General features: G+C 47.8%; 1 protein-coding gene across 1 annotated transcript; it reads right to left on the reverse strand.

Annotated features, from left to right (window-relative positions):
• Nucleotides 1-2,836: 2,836 nt before the first annotated feature.
• Nucleotides 2,837-18,579, reverse strand: c37h19orf67 (chromosome 37 C19orf67 homolog). Its single transcript, XM_078429398.1, has 6 exons — nt 18,170-18,579; nt 13,568-13,712; nt 11,777-11,877; nt 7,855-8,043; nt 4,834-4,992; nt 2,837-3,089 (listed from the first exon to the last, which is right to left on the reverse strand). Exons 1-6 carry the CDS (start codon nt 18,577-18,579, stop codon nt 2,837-2,839), a joined length of 1,257 nt encoding a protein of 418 aa, XP_078285524.1.
• Nucleotides 18,580-20,858: the final 2,279 nt, after the last annotated feature.

A 20,858-nucleotide genomic window follows, 5' to 3' on the forward strand; every position in this document is an offset into this window, starting at 1 on the left:
AATTATGTCTTGGCTGATCTTAGAACTTAAACCTCTGCATACAGCAGTGAGATTCATAAGACCTTGGAGCAGAATTAGGCATCTAGTCTATCACTCAATCATGCCTGATTTTTTTTTTTTCTCTCTCAACCCCATTTTCCTGCCTTCTCCCTGTAATCTTTGACATCCCTTCCGAATCAAGAACCTATCAATCCCCTCCAAGAATTAGCATTAAACAATCCACTGGCCCTCTTCCAGTCCGCTACTAAACTCTCTGTTTCATATAGAAGCAGTGTTGGACCACAATATTGCCTCCATTTCCTCTAACTGGAGACCTGTGCAAATGTATCCAAGTCTGCCTAGCCTTGTAGAAGCACAAGGCTTTGCTGTAGAGGGGAAACATTTCGCCAACTGGGGACGTGTGCTGCTAACATTTTGTTTTCTCTCTTAAGCAAGTGAGGTTGCAAGATAACGAGTAAGACTGTCTGGGGTTTAGTGTGAGTATCTGGAATAGTTACATCGGCATCTGAGCCATTTTGCAAATTTCTAAAGGGTGTAAATGTGACTCTTGACTGCATACAGAAGATTGCCTAGTAAAACCATGCACGATTGTGCAACTGCACATCTTGGGCAGCTTACAACCCAATGGTATGAACATTGAATTTTCCAATTTTAAGTAACCACTGGCAACTCCTTTTCTTCCCCCACCCTCTCAGACAGCACCCATAGTCAAGATTAGACAATAGACAATAGGTGCAGGAGGAGGCCATTCGGCCCTTCAAGCCAGCACCGCTATTCAATGTGATCATGGCTGATCATTCTCAATCAGTACCCCGTTCGTGCCCTCTCCCCATACCCCCTGACTCCGCTATCCTTAAGAGCTCTATCCAGCTCTCTCTTGAATGCATTCAGAGAATTGGCCTCCTGAGGCAGAGAATTCCACAGATTCATAACTCTCTGACTGAAAAAAGTTTTTCCTCATCTCCGTTCTAAATGGTCTACCCCTTATTCTTAAACTGTGGCCCCTGGTTCTGGACTCCCCCAACTTTGGGAACATGTTTCCTGCCTCTAACGTGTCCAACCCCTTACTAATCTTATACGTTTCGATAAGATCTCCTCTCATCCTTCTAAATTCCAGTGTATACAAGCCTAGTCGCTCCAGTCTTTCAGCATATGAAAGTCCCGCCATTCCGGGAATTAACCTAGTAAACCTACGCTGCACGCCCTCAATAGCAAGATTAGAGTGATACAGTGTGGAAACAGGCCCTTCGGCCCAACTCGCCCAACAATGTCCCAGTTACCCTAGTCCCACTTGCCTGTGCTTGGTCCATAACCAACCAAACCTGTCCTGTCTATGTACCTGTCCAACTGTTTCTTAAACGATGGGATAGTCCCAGCCTCAACTACCTCCATCACCCTTTGTGTGAAAATGTTACCCCTCGGATTCCTATTAAATCTTTTCCCCTTCACCTTGAAACTATGTCCTCTGGTCCTCGATTCCCCTACTCTGGATAAAAGATTGTGCATCTACCCGATCTATTGGTCTCATGATTGAACCCGGGTCTTTACCGCTGCAAGGCACCAAGTCTACTGTTGTTGCATCTCTGTGCCGCTCCACTGTCCTTTCATCTGTGAATAAAACTCCTTTGAGGAAATGAGTTGCATTGTGGACAGTACACGTGCTGGCTATCTAGCTCCTCTATTTTAAGAGAACTTCGCGGGACAATTTGCTAACCTTGGCTTGGTGATTTGGTCGGGCCTCCTGCCCAGCGAGGCACGCCAGTACCCCTTTCATCTTCCGAAATTAAACATCTGAAAATTGTTCTTGCCACATGCCTTCCATTGTGCTTGCCTCTCCACACTAGCCATGATCAATTCTTTTTTTTTTTTGTCCTAAAAATGTTTTGGTCCAAGTGTTTAGACAGGTCACCATCTTGCCCCAATCGTGGACAATGCTACATTTGAACTGGGAAGTGGCTGATGGGGACTGGGGGAGATGGAGAAAGGACCGCCAGGTGGGTATGAAGCACTAGGATAGCGTGTGGAGGCCAGGCGTCAACGCCACTCAATGGTCGACGGCAACAGAAACACGCTCCCCAATCCAACGCCCAGAGACAACCTCGCCCGTGGGAGGGTCGGCCTGCCAAGGATAGGCCTAGTCAACCACAGCAGGAGATGCAACCGCAGATGAACCATTCCCCTCTCCAAGCGGTACAACATCAAAGCTACACCATCATCTATCATGGATGTGTAGGAAGGAACTGCAGATGCTGGTTTCAACCGAAGATGGGCACAAAATGCTGGAGTAACTCAGCGGGACAGGCAGCATCTCTGGAGAGAAGGAATGGCTGATGTTTTGGGTTGAGAAGGATCTGAAGAAGGTTTGGTCTGAAGAAGGGTCTTGACCCGAAACGTCACCCATTCCTTCTCTCTAAAGATGCCGCTGAGTTACTCCAGCATCTTGTGTCTGTCTCTTGCAGATAGACAGATGCCAACAACGACATTATATTTGAACAATCAAAGCAAGGTCTCTAAATGTTACAAATCCATGTTGGTTGGTGTCTTCAGGAAGAATGACCCTAATCATGAATTCTACCCTCCAACAGTCTGTACATCATGTACAAGTTTTAATCTGCAATGCGTAGAAATTGTGATTTGACAACGTAACATATTACCTCGATCAAAATCATTTAATACTTGTTTATACACTGGAATTGTCACTTGGTAGTCTGAATTGTAAGTGTTCTGCATATTTTACCCCCCACCCCCCCCCCCCCAATCTTTGCTCAAACACTCGATGTTGACCAGCCATTCCAGGAAGAGTTGGGTGTGGGCCAGAGCTGCCTCCAGGGCCAAGTCAACCTGTAAAGGCGTCTGCATTGAGCCCGTCTGAAACAACTTGGCAGGTAGTGGCGGACTCCAGGTGACCCAGGACCTGCAGGTAAGGGCATGCTTTTGGTTTTGAGGAGGAGCAGGCCCCAGGGACGGTGGTATCCCTCCGGGTCATCAGGATGTCCACCAGGAGATCTGTTGCAGCAATCTGCGTTGGTTCTTCAAACCCAATGGTGACGAGGAGCTCGTAGTCTCCGCGTGGTTGCTTGTACAGAAACCTGAAACCATAGGAACACATCACACTGAGATCACATCTAGAACCTCTCCGGTCACAGATCAGTGTAGTGTCACGTGTACCGAGGTACAGTGAAAAGCTTTCGCTGCGTGCTGTCCAGTCAGTAAGTGATTACAATCGAGCCATTTACAGTGCACAGATACACCATGAGGGAAGATCGTGGTTCTTTCCCTGAACTTTTTTGCAAAGACATTCATTACCAATGAAGTTGTAAGAAACCGACCATCCTGTTTTGATCTGATCATGACTAGTTTTAGATTTAGAGATACAGCGCGGAAACAGGCCCTTCGGCCCACCGGGTCCGCGCCGCCCAGCGATCCCCGCACATTAACACTATCCTACACACACGAGGGACAATTTTTACATTTACCCAGTCAATTAACCTACATACCTGTACGTCTTTGGAGTGTGGGAGGGAACCGAAGATCTGGGAGAAAACCCACGCAGGTCACGGGGAGAACGTACAAACTCCGCACAGACGGCGCCCGTAGTCGGGATGGAACCCGGGTCTCCGGCGCTGCATTCGCTGTAAGGCAGCAACTCTACCGCTGTACCGCTGTGCCGTGGTAGTGTGGCCATTTTTCTTTCTTTCCTCCCCCTCCCCATAAAGGAATGAGATGCTCTGATTCCCAATTGAGATGTAGGAACTTGTGATGGAGTAACTCAGCAGATCAGGCAGCATCTCTGGGGGGGGGGGGGGGGGGGGGAGGGATGGGTGGTGTTTTGGGTCGGGACCCTACAACAAGTAGTTACTTGTGTCCTGAGTTAACGCTTTGGCCAAAGAACTGGCCCGACTGAAGAACTCTTGGTGTTTTGGTAGAGTGTTGTGCAAGCTTTTTTGTGGGAATTGGACACTCCAGTTACTTGTCCTGATCTTTATAAGCCGGGCCTTGCTTCTGCTTGCCTGATTTCATTCCACCCGGAGAAGCAGGAGCAAGCAGAGCCGGACATGTTTGGCTGCCACCCCTCCAACTCGAGGGGCCGGGACCCTTCTTCAAACTGAAAGTAGGGGGGAGGGAGCTGGAGGTTAAGAAAAGGCCAGAACAAAGCAGGGCCGGAAACACATGACCACGAATTTAATCAAGTTTGGAGTCCAAACAAGTTAGCAGAAAGTTACTCACATTTACACTTAAAAAATTCAGACTGAAGAAGGGTCTCGATCCGAAACGTCACCCATTCCTTCTCTCCAGAGATGCTGCCTGTCCCCGCTGAGTTACTCCAGCATTTTATGTCTATCTTCAAAGGTATCACAAAATGCTGGAGTAACTCAGCGGGTCAGGCAGCATCTTGGAGAGAAGGAATGGGTGACGTTTCGGGTCGAGACCATTCATGCCGACTTCAAAGGTTCAAAGATTGTAAGAAAATAACTGCAGATGCTGGTACAAATCGAAGGTATTTATTTCACAAAATACTGGAGTAATTCAGCGGGACAGGCAGCATCTCAGGAGAGAAGGAATGGGTGACGTTTCGGGTCGAGACCCTTCTTCAGACTTCAGAACATCACCCATTCCTTCTCTCCTGAGATGCTGCCTGACACGCTGAGTTACTCCAGCATTTTGTGAAATAAATACCTTCAAAGGTTCAAAGATCTGTTTATTGTCTCGTGTTCCAATTAAGGTACAGTGAAACTCGAATTGCCTTCAATGTAAGCCAGCATCAGCAGTTCCTTCCTAGATATTACTTAGATATATTTGTCATCTTTTTTAAAGCTCATTAACAGTAGTTACCAGCAAAGGAGGTCAGTTTCCTCTGGGGCAGGTTCTACCTGAACCCAACGACCGATGGACCAGAGTCTCCTGCTTTTGCCTGTGGTTGATGATGCCCCTTTGGTTCCCTGTTGCTGGTTGTCCATCGCTTGACTTGCTTCCTTGTAGCACAGGAAATAACTGCAGCGGATGACAATGGGACAGTGGTGGTAGACTGACAACTCCATCAGACACGAGCGGTCAAAAATCCACTGCTACCCACCCCCCCCCCCCCCCCTTGCACCAGAAACCGTAGGATGCTCTACACCAGAAGGCATGATAGAAACATAGAAAATAGGTACAGGAGTAGGCCATTCGGCCCTTCGAGCCTGCACCGCCATTCAATATGATCATGGCTGATCATCCATCTCAGTAACCTGTACCTGCCTTCTCTCCATACCCCCTGATCCCTTTAGCAAAAAGGGCCACATCTAACTCCCTCTTAAATATAGCCAATGAACTGGCCTCAACTACCTTCTGTGGCAGAGAATTCCACAGACTCACCACTCTCTGTGTGAAGAAATGTTTTCTCATCTTGGTCCTAAAAGACTTCCCCCTTATCCTTAAACTGTGACCCCTGGTTCTGGACTCCCCCAACATCGGGAACAATCTTCCCGCATCTAGCCTCTCCAACCCCTTAAGAATTTTATATGTTTCTATAAGATCCCCCCTCAGTCTTCTAAATTCCAGCGAGTACAAGCCTAGTCTATCCAGTCTTTCTTCATATGAAAGTCCCGCCATCCCAGGGATCAATCTGGTGAACCTTCTCTGTACTCCCTCTAAGGCAAGAACGTCTTTCCTCAGATTAGGAGACCAAAACTGCACACAATACACCAGGTGTGGTCTCACCATGATCGCTATGAACTCATAGTGGTATTGTCATCTTTTGACTTCTTCCCTCGATTGAAACATTAGCTACAATCTCATCTGCCATGTTTTTAATGTTTATCCTGCTGTCATTTGGGAAGTGGGGGAGGGGGGAGAAAGGGGTGAAATCCTGAAACATGGGCTACTTATTAAACCCAATAGAGACCAATGAATGGTTTAGGTATATTGTTGTCACATGCATTGAGGTACGGTGAAAAGCTTTTAGATTATTTTTTTAGAGATACAGCGCGGAAACAGGCCCTTCGGCCCACCGGGTCCGCGCCGCCCAGCGATCCCCGCACACTAACACTATCCTACACACACTAGGGACAATTTTTAAACATTTACCCAGCCAATTAACGTACATACCTGTACGTCTTTGGAGTGTGGGAGGAAACCGAAGATCTCGGAGAAAACCCACGCAGGTCACGGGGAGAACGTACAAACCCCGTACAGACGGCGCCCATAGTCAGGATCGAACCTGAGTCTCCGGCGCTGCATTCGCTGTAAGGCAGTGACTCTACCGCTGTGCCACCGGTAGCTACAATCTCATCTGCCATGTTTTTAATGTTTATCCTGCTGTCATTTAGAGAGGGGGAGGGGAGGGGGGGGGGGGGGGGAGGGAGGGGGGGGGGGGGGGGGAAGGGGTGAAATCCTGAAACATGGGCTACTTATTAAACCCAATAGAGACCAATGGATGGTTTAGGTATATTGTTGCCACATGCATTGAGGTACGGTGAAAAGCTTTGTTGCGAGCTATCCAAGCAGATGAGAGGCAAGGTCAAGTCAAACTAAAGTACCATGGATAGAGCTAAGGGGAAGATACAGAGTGCAGAATATGGTCAACATAACTTACAAAATTCTTAAGGGGTTGGACAGGCTAGATGCAGGAAGATTGTTCCCGATGTTGGGGAAGTCCAGAACAAGGGGTCACAGTTTAAGGATAAGGGGGAAGTCTTTTAGGAGCGAGATGAGAAAGTGTTTTTTCACACAGAGAGTGGTGAATCTGTGGAATTCTCTGCCACAGAAGGTAGTTGAGGCCAGTTCATTGGCTATATTTAAGAGGGAGTTAGATGTGGCCCTTGTGGCTAAAGGGATCAGGGGGTATGGAGAGAAGGCAGGTACGGGATACTGAGTTGGATGATCAGCCATGATCATATTGAATGGCGGTGCAGGCTCAAAGGGCCGAATGGCCTACTCCTGCACCTATTTTCTATGTTTCCATGTCATCAGTATTGTAGTGCATCAGTTCCATAGACAAAGCCCAATGATCCCAATGGAGTTTAAAACCTTTTGACAGGTGAGACAATGAACCAGAAGCCTTGACCATGGCACTAAAACACCTGGGTGGTCTTCCATTCATTGTAGCATGTTACAACACAAATCATTGCACTTCCTACAATGCCTCTTCACCGCTTGCATGCGGGATCAGTGGACTCTTTTTGTACATATTGCTAATTGGGGGATGGGCTTGGACGAGGCAATACTCTACTAAACTGTTTGCAGGAAAATAATGTCACTGTTTGCACCTCACACATGTGGCAATGAAAGCACCATTGAGGAATAGTGGTCACCATCCATACACTGGAATTTAGAAGGATGAGAGGAGATCTTATCGAAACGTATAAGATTAGTAAGGGGTTGGACACGTTAGAGGCAGGAAACATGTTCCCAATGTTGGGGGAGTCCAGAACAAGGGGCCACAGTTTAAGAATAAGGGGTAGGCCATTTAGAACTGAGATGAGGAAAAACGTTTTCAGTCAGAGAGTTGTGAATCTGTGGAATTCTCTGCCTCAGAAGGCAGCGGAGGCCAATTCTCTGAATGCATTCAAGAGAGCTGGATAGAGCTCTTAAGGATAGCGGAGTCGGGGGGTATGGGGAGAAGGCAGGAACGGGGTACAGATTGAGAATGATCAGCCATGATCACATTGAATGGCGGTGCTGGCTCGAAGGACCGAATGGCCTCCTCCTGCACCTATTGTCTTTTGCCTGGGGAATTCGTTGACTGGGGAAAGTTTGCCCTCGCTAGAGTTTCCAAAAGAGGCCATGGAACAAGAGCCACCTAATCGCTCATTGTCCACGAGCCCTCCAGCGAGTGTCGGCTGACCCGAAGCCTCCCCTTACACACACACTTACTACTCTGTGCTTGGTTCTGTCGCATCTCCAAAGGTGGGCCCTTCGCTGGTGTCCACGTTCCACCGGATTTTCTTGAAGAGCAGGCTTGGCTCCCTCGCCACCGTGTACGGGACCGGCATGCAGTACCGATAGATGGAAACGCGAAACCACTGGCCAAGGCGGAACTCTCCTCTGTAGAAGTAGGAGATGCTGGAAAGGCAAAAAAGGTTCTTTAAAACTGAAGTGGCGCGCGCTTAGGAGCGAGGGAATGAATATTTTCGTGTCTCTTGCATGCTTCCTGGAATGAAGCTAATATTTGGTACTTTCGCAACCTGACCTGGTTTATTATCAGTCTCTCAGTACTTTCTCTCTCAATGTTGAAAGACTGGAGCGACTAGGCTTGTACACACTGGAATTTAGAAGGATGAGAGGGGATCTTATCGAAACGTATAAGATTATTAAGGGGTTGGACACGTTAGAGGCAGGAAACATGTTCCCAATGTTGGGGGGAGTCCAGAACCAGGGGCCACACAGTTTAAGAACAAGGGGTAGGCCATTTAGAACGGAGATGAGGGAAAACTTTTTCAGTCAGAGAGTTGTGAATCTGTGGAATTCTCTGCCTCAGAAGGCAGTGGAGGCCAATTTTCTGAATGCATTCAAGAGAGAGCTAATTTAGATAGAGCTCTTAAGGATAGCGGAGTCAGGGGGTATGGGGAGAAGGCAGGAACGGGGTACTGATTGTGAATGATCAGCCATGATCACATTGAATGGCGGTGCTGGCACGAAGGGCCGAATGGCCTACTCCTGCACCTATTGTCTATTGTGTGGGGGTTTACTGAAACAGAGCTCGGGAATGGGGGCAAATCTTGGCTAGGTGGGGGAGATGTTTACATATTCTGTTGTGCAGCAGCAAGGAAGAATTTCATTGTTCTATCTGGGACATATATCAACAAAACACTCTTGAGATTGAGGGGAAAAGTGGAATTATGGTCATACTGCACAGAAATGGCCCTTCGGCCCAACTCGTTCATGCTGACGAAAGTGCCCCGTCTAAAATAATCCAAGGTGTGGTGGTTTGTCCTTGGAGCTCCTGAAGGTTAACAGGGGAATTAATTGAGATGTTCCGAATTGGTGGTAATGTAGGAGGGAACCTCTCCATGCATTGATAACTACAAGGCAGGGCTTGGGGGGAGGGAGAGGGAGAGAGAGAGAGGGAGAGAGAGGGAGAGAGGGAGAGAGGGAGAGAGGGAGAGAGAGAGAGAGAGAAAAACTAACTTTGTGTTGAAGAAGTAGAGAAAGGCTGGATCTAGAGAGGATGTGGGTGTGTAAGAAGGAACTGCAGATGCTGGTTTAAACCAAAGATAGACACAAATGCTGGAGTAATTCAGCGGGACAGGCAGCATCTCTGGAGAGAAGGAATGGGGACGTTTCAGGTCGAGACCCTTTGTTCTGAATGCTTTTTATGTAAATGTGAGTAACTTTCTGCTAACTTGTTTGGACTCCAAATTTGATTAAATTTGTAAAGTGTCTCACTGAAATGGAATCATAGAAAATAGATGCAGGAGGAGGCCATTCGGCCCTTCGAGCCAGCTCCGCCATTCATTGTGATCATGGCTGATCATCCAAATGTTGGTAGTTTATCTCATAGATGCTTCCTGTCCAGCTGTATATTTTGAAAAATGAAAAATATTTCCCGAAGGTCCCTCTAAAATCTCTCCCCTCTTTCCTTAATTCTATATCACCAGTGATAGAAGCAGAATTAAGCCATTCGGCCCATCAAGTCTACCCCGCCATTCAATCACGGCTGATCTATCTCTCCCTCCTAACCCCATTCTCCTGCCTTCTCCCCATAACCACTAAATCTCTAAACCTCTAAATCCTCTGTTTTACAATCTGCCCAACCTGGGAAAAGGATTTGATTTATGAACAAGTCAAATCCTACTATTTCAGCTGAGAAATGTTAAATTTAAGTATCTGAATTTGTAATATTTTCAATGGGTTGTGAACGTTTGGATAACTTGGGCTACTGGAGGTTGGAAATTCCTTTGCGAAGAAAGGACAATGATTCCTATTAATGTAGTTTAATTGTTTTGACAAATGGCAAAGTAGTGTTGGAGGTTGGGTGGGAAGGGGTTGGTTTGTACCTTGGTCATGCCACTGCAGTGCCATCCCAAGGCCTAGACTAAGATTGGAGAGCTGTACAACATGGAAAGACCCACTTTGTCCCATCTTGTCCATGATCAAGGGATTTTGGGGGAAACAAGGTACTGATTGGCACGGTAGCACAGCGGTAGAGTTGCTGCTTTACAGCGAATGCAGCGCCGGAGACTCAGGTTCGATCCTGACTACGGGTGCTGCACTGTAAGGAGTTTGTACGTTCTCCCCGTGACCTGCGTGGGTTTTCTCCAAGATCTTCGGTTTCCTCCCACACTCCAAAGACGTACAGGTATGTAGGTTAATTGGCTGGGTAAATGTAAAAAAAATTGTCCCTAGTGGGTGTAGGATAGTGTTAATGTGCGGGGATCGCTGGGCGGCACGGACTTGGTGGGCCGAAAGGGCCTGTTTCCGGCTGTATATATATGATATGATATGATATGATTGTGGATGATCAGCCATGATCATGATGTATGGCAGTGCTGGCACGAAGGGCCGAATGGCCTACTCCTGCACCTATTTTCTATGTTTGTATGATGACCAAGTTGGCCCATTTGGCCCAAATTCGTCTAAACGTTTCCTATCCATATCTGCCCAAATGTCTTGAGTTGTAATTGTATTCACTTCTGCAAGTTCTTCTGGCAGTTCATTCCAGATTCGGATAACACAATGAAAAACATTTCCCCAAAGTCCCTCTAAAATCTCTCTCCTCTTGCCTTAATTATATCATCAGTGATAGGAGCAGAATTAGGCCATTCAGCCCATCAAGTCTTCTCCGCCATTCAATCACTGCTGATCTATCTCTCCCTCCAAACCCCATTCTCCTGCCTTCTTCCCATAACCTCTGATACCCTCCAATAACCTCAAAATCTCTAAACCTCTAAATCCTCCGTTTTAGAATCTGCCCAACCTGGGAAAAGGATTTGATTTATGAAGAGATCAAATCCCACGATGTCAGCTGAGAAATGTTAAATTTACTTATCTGAATTTGTAATAAAGATTCAGTGTTGCTAATAGGACAACAAAGCCTCGACTGATTTGTTGCCCTACTTGAAGGTATCTGACCCTGTTTGGTTCATCTTTAGTTTAGTGATACAGCACGGAAACAGGCCCTTTGGCCCACCGGGTCCGCGCCGACCAGCGATCCCCGCACATTAACACTATCCTCCACCCACTAGGGACAATTTTTACGTTTACCAAGCCAATTAACCTACAAACCTGTACGTCTTTGGAGTGTGGGTGGAAACCGAAGATCTCGGAGAAAACCCACGCAGGTCACGGGGAGAACGTACAAACTCCGTACAGGCAGCACCCGCAGTCGGGATCGAACCCACAGCAACTCTACCGCTGCGCCACCGTGACCGCCCGTCTTGTGTGATGGTTGCAGAGAAGTGGGTGACACATGGTCATTCCTTGATCAGCACGGGTGTCGGGGGTTGTGAGGAGAATGGGGGTTGAGGAGGAAAGATAGATCAATCATGATTAAAATGGCGGAGTAGAGTTGATGGGCCGAATGGCCTAATTCTGTTTCGTGAACTTGTGAACTTGCGAAGCGTGGCTTTGCTTCCAAAGCTGCTGGATGAATTGTTGGTCGACACAGAAAGGCCGGAGTAACTCAGCGGGTCAGGCAGCATCTGGGGAGAGAAGGAATGGGTGACGTTTCGGGTCGAGACCCTTCTTCAGACCCGAAACGGTGAATTGCTGGGTTGACACACGAGGTCGCGCCGTCTTCCCCCGCGGCATCTACGTCTCGAGCGCCGTGCAGGAAACCTGCAGGGGTCCCTATTACCTGCAGGGGTCGGTCTCCTCCAGAGAGATGAAGCCAAAGGATGCGTACATTAGAACCAGCTGCTCCAGACTCGAGGCCAGCTGCTGGGAGAACTGCAAAAGCTGGGAGAACACAGTAAGTAGACAATAGACAATAGGTGCAGGAGGAGGCCATTCGGCCCTTCGGCCCTTCGAGCCAGCACCGCCATTCAATGTGTTCATGGCTGATTATTCTCAATCAGTACCCCGTCCCTGCCTTCTCCCCATACCTCCTGACACCGCTATCCTTAAGAGCTCTATCTAGCTCTCTCTTGAATGCATTCAGAGAATTGGCCTCCACTGCTTTCTGAGGCAGAGAATTCCACAGATTCACAACTCTCTGACTGAAAAAGTTTTTCCTCATCTCAGTTCTAAATGGCCTACCCCTTATTCTTAAACTGTGGCCCCTGGTTCTGGACTCCCCCAACATTGGGAACATGTTTCCCGCCTCTAACGTGTCCAACCCCTTAATAATCTTATACGTTTCGATAAGATCCCCTCTCATCCTTTTAAATTCCAGTGTATACAAGCCTAGTCGCTCCAGTCTGTCAACATAAGACAGTCCCGTCATTCCAGGAATTGACCTAGTAAACCTACGCTGCACGCCCTCAATAGCAAGAATATCCTTCCTCAAATTTGGAGACCAAAACTGCACACAGTACTCCAGGTGCAGTCTCACTAGGGCCCTGTACAACTGCAGAAGGACCTCTTTGCTCCTATACTCAACTCCTCTTGTTATGAAGGCCAACATTCCATTGGCTTTCTTCACTGCCTGCTGTACCTAACAGGCGGACACTGCAAACGGGCAGCGTGGACCACATGGGGCCAAGGCTCAACACTAGTTTGGTTTAGTTTTAGAGATTCAGTGCGGAAATGGGCCCCAAGTCCAACCGAGTCCACAGCGTTCCCCACACATTAACACTATCCCGCACACTCTAGGGGACAATTTTACATTTACACCAAGCCATTATACCGGGCGGCTTGGTGGCTTAGAGTTTCTGCCTTGCAGCGCCGGAGGCCCGGTTCCATCCCAACTGCGGGTGCTGTCTGTCCGGAGTTTGGTCGTTCTCCCCATGACCCGCACTCTTGCGGTTGCAGCTCCTAGACTGTGGAACAGCATCCCTCTCCCCATCAGAACTGCCCCCTCCATCGACTCCTTTAATTCCAGGCTTAAAACCTATTTCTACTCCCTAGCGTTTGAGGCCCTCTGAGGGGGGGGCTGTGAACTGTTTATGTATGTGCTGTTATGTTTGTGTGCCATTGTATGTTCGTTTCTTAGTACCTGAACTGATGTTTAGATTTTAGATTTAGATTTAGAGATACAGCGCGGAAACAGGCCCTTCGGCCCACCGGGTCCGCGCCGCCCAGCGATCCCTGCACATTAACACTATCCTACACACACTAGGGACAATTTTTTTTAAACATTTGCCCAGCCAATTAACCTACATACCTGTACGTCTTTGGAGTGTGGGAGGAAACCGATGATCTCGGAGAAAACCCACGCAGGTCACGGGGAGAACGTACAAACTCCGTACAGACGGCGCCCGTAGTCAGGATCGAACCTGAGTCTCCGGCGCTGCATTCGCTGTAAGGCAGCAACTCTACCGCTGCGCCACCGTGCCGCTAAAGTACAGCACTTTGGTCAACGTGGGTTGTTTTTAAATGTGCTATACAAATAAAAATTGACTTGGCTTGACATGTCAGTCGGGGTGAGCAGAACAAACTCTGGAACCTATCGTTCGCGCACATTGCCACCTCACACCTAAAGCATTACCCGCTTCTGGATGTACTCGGGAAGAGGCTTCCTGTCGGAATGGAGGCTCCTCGCTGTGGACTCCAGGTAGGCAAAGTACGGCTGGCAGGTTTTCACAAAGATCGGCACAGCCCGAGCAAACTCTTCATTGTGGATCCTGTCTCTGCTGTAGGGATGGAAGCACAAAAACACGACAATGCAGACAACGACATGATCATAGAAACAGGCCCTTCGGCCCAACTTGCCCATGTTGACCAACACGACCCATCTACACTATAGACAATAGACAATAGGTGCAGGAGGAGGCCATTCAGCCCTTCGAGCCAGCACCGCCATTCAATGTGATCATGGCTGATCATTCTCAATCAGTACCCCGTTCCTGCCTTCTCCCCATACCCCCTGACTCCGCTATCCTTAAGAGCTCTATCCAGCTCTCTCTTGAATGTATTCAGAGAATTGGCCTCCACTGCCTTCTGAGGCAGAGAATTCCACAGATTCACAACTCTCTGACTGAAAAAGTGTTTCCTCATCTCCGTTCTAAATGGCCTACCCCTTATTCTTAAACTGTGGCCCCTTGTTCTGGACTCCCCCAACATTGGGAACATGTTTCCTGCCTCTAACGTGTCCAACCCCTTAATAATCTTATACGTTTCGATAAGATCTCCTCTCATCCTTCTAAATTCCAGTGTATACAAGCCTAGTCGTTCCAGTCTTTCAACATATGATAGTCCCGCCATTCCGGGAATTAACCTAGTAAACCTACGCTGCACGCCCTCAATAGCAAGAATATCCTTCCTCAAATTTGGAGACCAAAACTGCACACAGTACTCCAGGTGCGGTCTCACTAGGGTCCTGTACAACTGCAGAAGGACCTCTTTGCTCCTATACTCAACTCCTCTTGTTATGAAGGCCAACATTCCATTGGCTTTATTCACTGCCTGCTGTACCTGCATGCTTCCTTTCAGTGACTGATGCACTAGGACACCCAAATCTCGTTGTACGTCCCCTGTTCCTAACTTGACACCATTCAGATAATACTCTGCCTTCCTATTCTTGCCACCAAAGTGGATAACCTCACACTTATCCACATTAAACTGCATCTGCCATGCATCCGCCCACTCACACAACCTGTCCAAGTCACCCTGCAACCTCATAGCATCTTCCTCACAGTTCACACTACCACTCAGCTTTGTATCATCTGCAAATTTGCTAATGGTACTTTTAATCCCTTCATCCAAGTCATTAATGTATATTGTAAATAGCTGCGGTCCCAGCACCGAGCCTTGCGGTACCCCACTAGTCACTGCAAGTTGTTGTTTAAGCAACAAGACAGCAACACCTTACATGTGGACTGGAGGATAATTGTTTCATCACTTATGTTGTTCATCACTTTGTTTCATCACTTGCGGTACCCCACTGGTCACTGCCTGCCATTCTGAAAGGGACCCATTTATCCCCACTCTTTGCTTTCTGTCTGTCAACCAATTTTCTATCCATGTCAGTACCCTACCTCCAATACCATGTGCTCTAATTTTGCCCACTAACCCCCAATGTGGAACCTTGTCAAAGGCTTTCTGAAAATCAAGGTACACCACTAGTCCCACCTGCCTGCCTTTGGCCCTCTAACCCCATCATGATGATGATTCATGATTCATGATATCTTTATTTGTCATCCAAAAAACAAGTCTTTTGGACGAGATTTCGTCACCCACACACAGTCCAACAATAAGAGCAATAAAATAAGCAAATTACACAACCCCAACCAATACAAAACACAAAAAAAAAGAAACATCCATCACAGTGAGTCTCCTCCAGTCCCCTCCTCACTGTGATGGAAGGCCACAATGTCTTTTCTCTTCCCCTGCCGTCTTCTCCCGTGGTCAGGCTGTTGTAGTTGCCACGTTCCAGGCCGCGCCGGACGGTGAAAGGTCCACAGCGGGCCGACCCCATCCCCAGCCTATCCATGTACCTGTCTAAATGTTTTTAAAATTAATATCTGCCTCAATTACCTCGGGCAGCTCATTCCATACACCCACCACCCTTTGTGTGGAAAAGGTTACCCCTCGGGTTCCTATTAAATCTTTCCACCCGAGGGGTAACCTTAAACCCATGTCTTCTGGTCTCTTCTACATCCCGCAGCTCCGCTCTTGCTCCCCCTCCCCCCACTTGCAACAAGGACAGAATCCCCCTCGTTCTCACCTTCCACCCCACCAGCCAGCGGATCCAACGAATCATCCACCAACATTTCCGTCACCTACAACGGGACCCCACCACTGGCCACATCTTCCCATCCCCTCCCCTCTCTGCGTTCCGCAGAGACCGTTCCCTCCGTAACTCCCTGGTCCTCTCGTCCCTTCCTACCCAAACCACCCTAACCCCGGGCACTTTCCCCTGCAACCGCACGAGATGCAACACCTGTCCCTTTACCTCCCCCCTTAACTCCATCTAAGGACCCAAACAGTCTTTCCAGGTGAGACAAAGGTTCACCTGCACCTCCTCCAACCTCATCTATTGCATCCGCTGCTCTAGATGTCAACTTATTTACATTGGCGAAACCAAGCGCAGGCTCGGCGATCGTTTCGCTGAACACCTGCGCTCGGTCCGCATTGACCAAACTGATCTCCCGGTGGCCGAGCACTTCAACTCCCCCTCCCATTCCCAGTCTGACCTTTCTGTCATGGGCCTCCTCCAGTGCCATAGTGAGGCCCACCGGAAATTGGAGGAACAGCACCTCATATTTCGCCTGGGCAGTTTGCAGCCCAGTGGTATGAACATCGACTTCTCCAACTTTAGATAGTTCCTCTGTCCCTCCCGTCCCCTCCTCCTTCCCAGATCTCCCTCCATCTTCCTGTCTCCACCTATATCCTTCCTTTGTCCTGCCCCCGACATCAGTCTGAAGAAGGGTCTCGACCCGAAACGTCACCCATTCCTTCTCTCCCGAGATGCTGCCTGACCTGCTGAATTACTCCAGCATTTTGTGAATAAAAACCTTCGATTTGTACCAGCATCTGCAGTTATCTTCTTATACTTCTGGTTCTTGATTCCCCTACTTTGGGTAAAAGACTCTGCATTTACTTGATCTTTTCCCCCCATGATTTTGTCCACCTCTGTAAGATCACCCCTCATCCTCCTGCACTCCAAGGAATAGAGTCCCAGCCTGCTCAACCTCCCTGTAGCTCAGGCCCTCGAGTCCTGGCAACATCCTTGTAAGGTGGTGAGACCTTGCTCAATGGGGCTTCCACTTTAATGTGGGTTAACATGCAGCAATTAGCTAGAAAGGCAAATATTACGGTGTTTTTTAATGGGGTGTACTTGAACAAATCTTGGTCAAACTGCAGGACTTTACTGCATCAGCACAGGTGCAAATTTGCCAGCTTTAGGAATTGCCAGTGTAGATAAACGAGGTTGATCCACAGGATGACGAGATTGCCCTAATAAGGAGAAAGTATGAGTAGGCCATGCTCTCGATTAAGAGTGAATTCTGAGATTCTTCAGTCAAGTGATCTAAAAGGAAGGTAAGTGGCTATTGAGATGAATAGACACATAGAAACATAGAAAATAGGTGCAGGAGTAGGCCATTCGGCCCTTTGAGCCTGCTCCGCCATTCAATATGATCATGGCTGATCATCCAACTCAGTATCCTGTACCTGCCTTCTCTCCATACCCCCTGATCTCTTTAGCCACAAGGGCCACATCTAACTCCCTCTTAAATATAGCCAATGAACTGGCCTCAACTACTTTCTGTGGCAGAGAATTCCACAGATTCACCACTCACAGCGTGTAAAAAAAACTTTCTCATCTCGGTCCTGAAAGACTTCCCCCTTATCCTTAAACTGTGACCCCTTGTTCTGGACTTCCCCAACATCGGGAACAATCTTCCTGCATCTAGCCTGTCCAACCCCCTAAGAATTTTGTAAGTTTCTATAAGATCCCCCCTCAACCTTCTAAATTGCTTGTACATTTATTTAGAACTATGGATTTAGTTATATAGTTATATATGAATGTATAGAACGTTAGGTTATTGGGAGAAGGCAGGAGAATGGTTTTGAGAGGGAAAGATAGATCAATCATGATTGAATGGTGGCGTAGTCTTAGTCTTTTAATTTAGAGACAGTGTGGAAACAGGCCCCTATGGCCCACCGAGTCCGTGCCGACCAGTAATTACTGTACGTTAGTACTATCCTGTACACTGGGGTCAATTTACAATTTTTATCAAAGCCATTTAACCTACAAACACCTTTCTGTCTTTGGAGCGTGGGAGGAAACCGGAGCACCCGGAGAAAACCCACGCAGGTCACAGGGAGAGAACGTACAAACTCTGGGTCGCTGGAGCTGTGAGGCAGCAACTTGAAACTAAACCAAATTCCAGGAGGATTATGAATTTTTTTTAGCATTGTGGTTTTGGAAGACTATGGATACTTGTCAATGCCAGTAAGTAGACAAGGAACGCAGGAGTAGCTCAGCGGGTCAGGCAGCATCGCTGGAGAGAAGGAATGGGTGACGTTTCGGGTCGAGACCCTCAGTCAGTATAGATCGAATGTTAAAGTAAAGGACTGTGCAGATGGAATGAATCTGCCAGGACACCAAATGAGGGAAAAATGTATTTTCATATTTTTAATTTACCTGTAGACCAGGTGTGTCTGGAACTCCTCTGCCTTTTTCAGCAGATATTGAAGCTGCTGTTCTATGGGCTGAAGTTTTTCTTCCATCAGTGTCACATCGTATTGGGGGATCTCCTCGTTGGCTCCATGTTGGCTGGTCTTCCCCTGGTGCAGTGCGTGGAATGCCTCGTTGTTCTGCTCTGGCAGGACAGAGTCCTGCATGGCCGGAGAGGCGTCGTAGGTGGAAACTGGCAGGAAGACCTCGTTCTCCTTCATTTGCTTTCCCTGGTCCATGAGCTGGTGCAAGTCTGCGTCGGTCCACTGGACCTCCTTTGGTTCCACACTGGTCACTTCCATTGAGCAGGAGCACTTTGACTTGTCTTTCCTCTTGTATGAAGGCAGTTCATGGCCACTGCTAACGTTCTCCTCCATTCCGACCGCAGTACTGAATGACTCGAGTTACCTGCATCAACAGATTTAAGGATAACAAGTGATCTCATTTGATAGGTGACATTCGAGAGGGTTGGCAGCATGCCTCCTTTAGCTCGAGTGACAACAATGAGGTCTGAAGAAGGGTCTCGACCCATTCCTTCCCTCCAGAGTTGCCGCCTGTCCCGCTGAGTTACTCCAGCTGTTTGTAATTATCTTCTGTTTAAACCAGCACCTGCAGTTCCTTCCTACACAATGAGGTTGGATTCTCCCTGGATGAAATGTAGAGTTGTTGAATAGAGATGGGGAGAAACTTGCGAAGTTTCGCAACGTACACTTGCGAAGATCTACCCAAGAAACTTTCACCGTACACTTGCGAAGATCTACCCAAGAGGCTGGAAAGTTGTTGCGTACATTTAAGGCCGAGCTTGATGCTGGGGTGGGGTGGGGGTCTCAGAAAATCATGGGATTTTGCAACAAAAAAGGAAATGGGTTAGGTGTAGTATTGACCATTTTATTGTATGTAGGGCCACCTGGTCTTCCGTGGCTCCTGTTATTTAGGTCATTTTGTATGTTTAGTAAACAGCTGCGTCACTGGACCAATGGATGATTTCTCAACCAAGGGTCTTGAGCTGTAGGGAGAGGTTGTGTAGGCTGGGACTCCATTCCCTAGAAGTGCAGGAGGATGACGGGTGATCTTACAGAGGTGCGTAAAATCATGAGAGGAATAGATCAGGTATGCACAGTCTCTTGCCCAGAGTGGGGGAATTCGAGAACCAGGGGGCAGAGATGTCAGGGGGAAAGATTTTTTATAGGAATCTCATGTGTGTAACTTTTTCACGCAAAGGGTGGTGGGTGTATGGAATGAGCTGTCAGAAGAGGTAGTTGAGGGAGGGACTAACATGATATTTAAGAAGAAATTAGACAAGTACACGGATAGGACAGGTTTAGACGGATATAAGCCAAACGTGGGCAGATGGGAGTAGTGTAGATGGGTCATGTTGGTCAGTGTGGGCACGTTTTGGCTGAAGGGCCCATTTCCACATTGTACGACTCTGACTCTAAGCTGTGTAAGAAAATAACTGCAGATGCTGGTACAAATCGAAGGTATTTATTCACAAAATGCTGGAGTAACTCAGCAGGTCAGGCAGCATCTTGGGAGAGAAGGAATGGGTGACGTTTCGGGTCGAGACCCTTCTTCAGACTGATGTCAGGGGGGGCGGGACAAAGGAAGGATATAGGTGGAGACAGGAAGATAGAGGGAGATCTGGGAAGGAGGAGGGGAAGAGAGGGACAGAGGAACTATCTAAAGTTAGACTGACTCTAAGCTTCTGGGTTTCTTGTCTTAAAGGGACGTGAATCTGTCCTTGCCAGCAAAAGCCCCTTTCTGACTCCAGATCCACTTTGATCCAAGTAATTAAGGACAGGAGATGGTCAGATCGCAGTTGGTCAATAACATTTGCCAACTTGTTGAGTGCAATTGGGATGGACCGTTAGTTCTGGTCTTACCAGCAATGTCCGCTTTTAATAAATTAAAAAAATATCAAGGGTGAAAGGATCAAAACGAGATGAGTGGACAAGAATTCATAAATAATGCCAGGTTGTGGAGGACATTCCAGGGTAATGAACAATTTCCAGTCATGCAGTGATTACAGCCTGGGTGCAATGCACTTTGTTATCAAAGAAAATGTTGATCGCCAGCCACCGGCTTTACTGGTTTCCATTCACTCAGTCCGCCTTAACCAACCTGATCTCCCGGTGGCTCAGCACTTCAAATCCCCCTCCCACTCCCAGTCTGACCTTTCTGTCATGGGCCTCCTCCGTTATCATAGTGAGGTCCACCGCAAATTGGAGGAACAGCATCTCATATTTCGCTTGGGCAGCTTACACCCCAGTGGTATGAATATTGACTTCTCTAACTTCACATAGTTCCTCCGTCCCTCTCTTTCCCCTCCCCCTTCCCAGTTCTCCCACTGTCTTCCTGTCTCCAACTACATCCTTTCTTTGTCCCGCCTCCTCCCCTGACATCAGTCTGAAGAAGGGTCTCGACCCGAAACGTCACCCATTCCTTCTCTCCTGAGATGCTGCCTGACCTGCTGAGTTACTCCAGCATTTTGTGATACCACCGGTTTTACTGGGGAAAATGCAAAAGCTCTCTTGAAGAGGAAGATTTTTGAAGTCTTTGTCAATAGGTCCAGGACCAAGATGCTCCTACGTAAATTCTCATCTACTGCAACAGCTCAGAACAAAAGATCATATCATAAAAGGTAATCTCATATCTC

Source organism: Rhinoraja longicauda, chromosome 37, assembly GCF_053455715.1.
Source record: "Rhinoraja longicauda isolate Sanriku21f chromosome 37, sRhiLon1.1, whole genome shotgun sequence".
In the NCBI taxonomy this organism is placed as follows: Eukaryota; Metazoa; Chordata; class Chondrichthyes; order Rajiformes; family Arhynchobatidae; genus Rhinoraja; species Rhinoraja longicauda.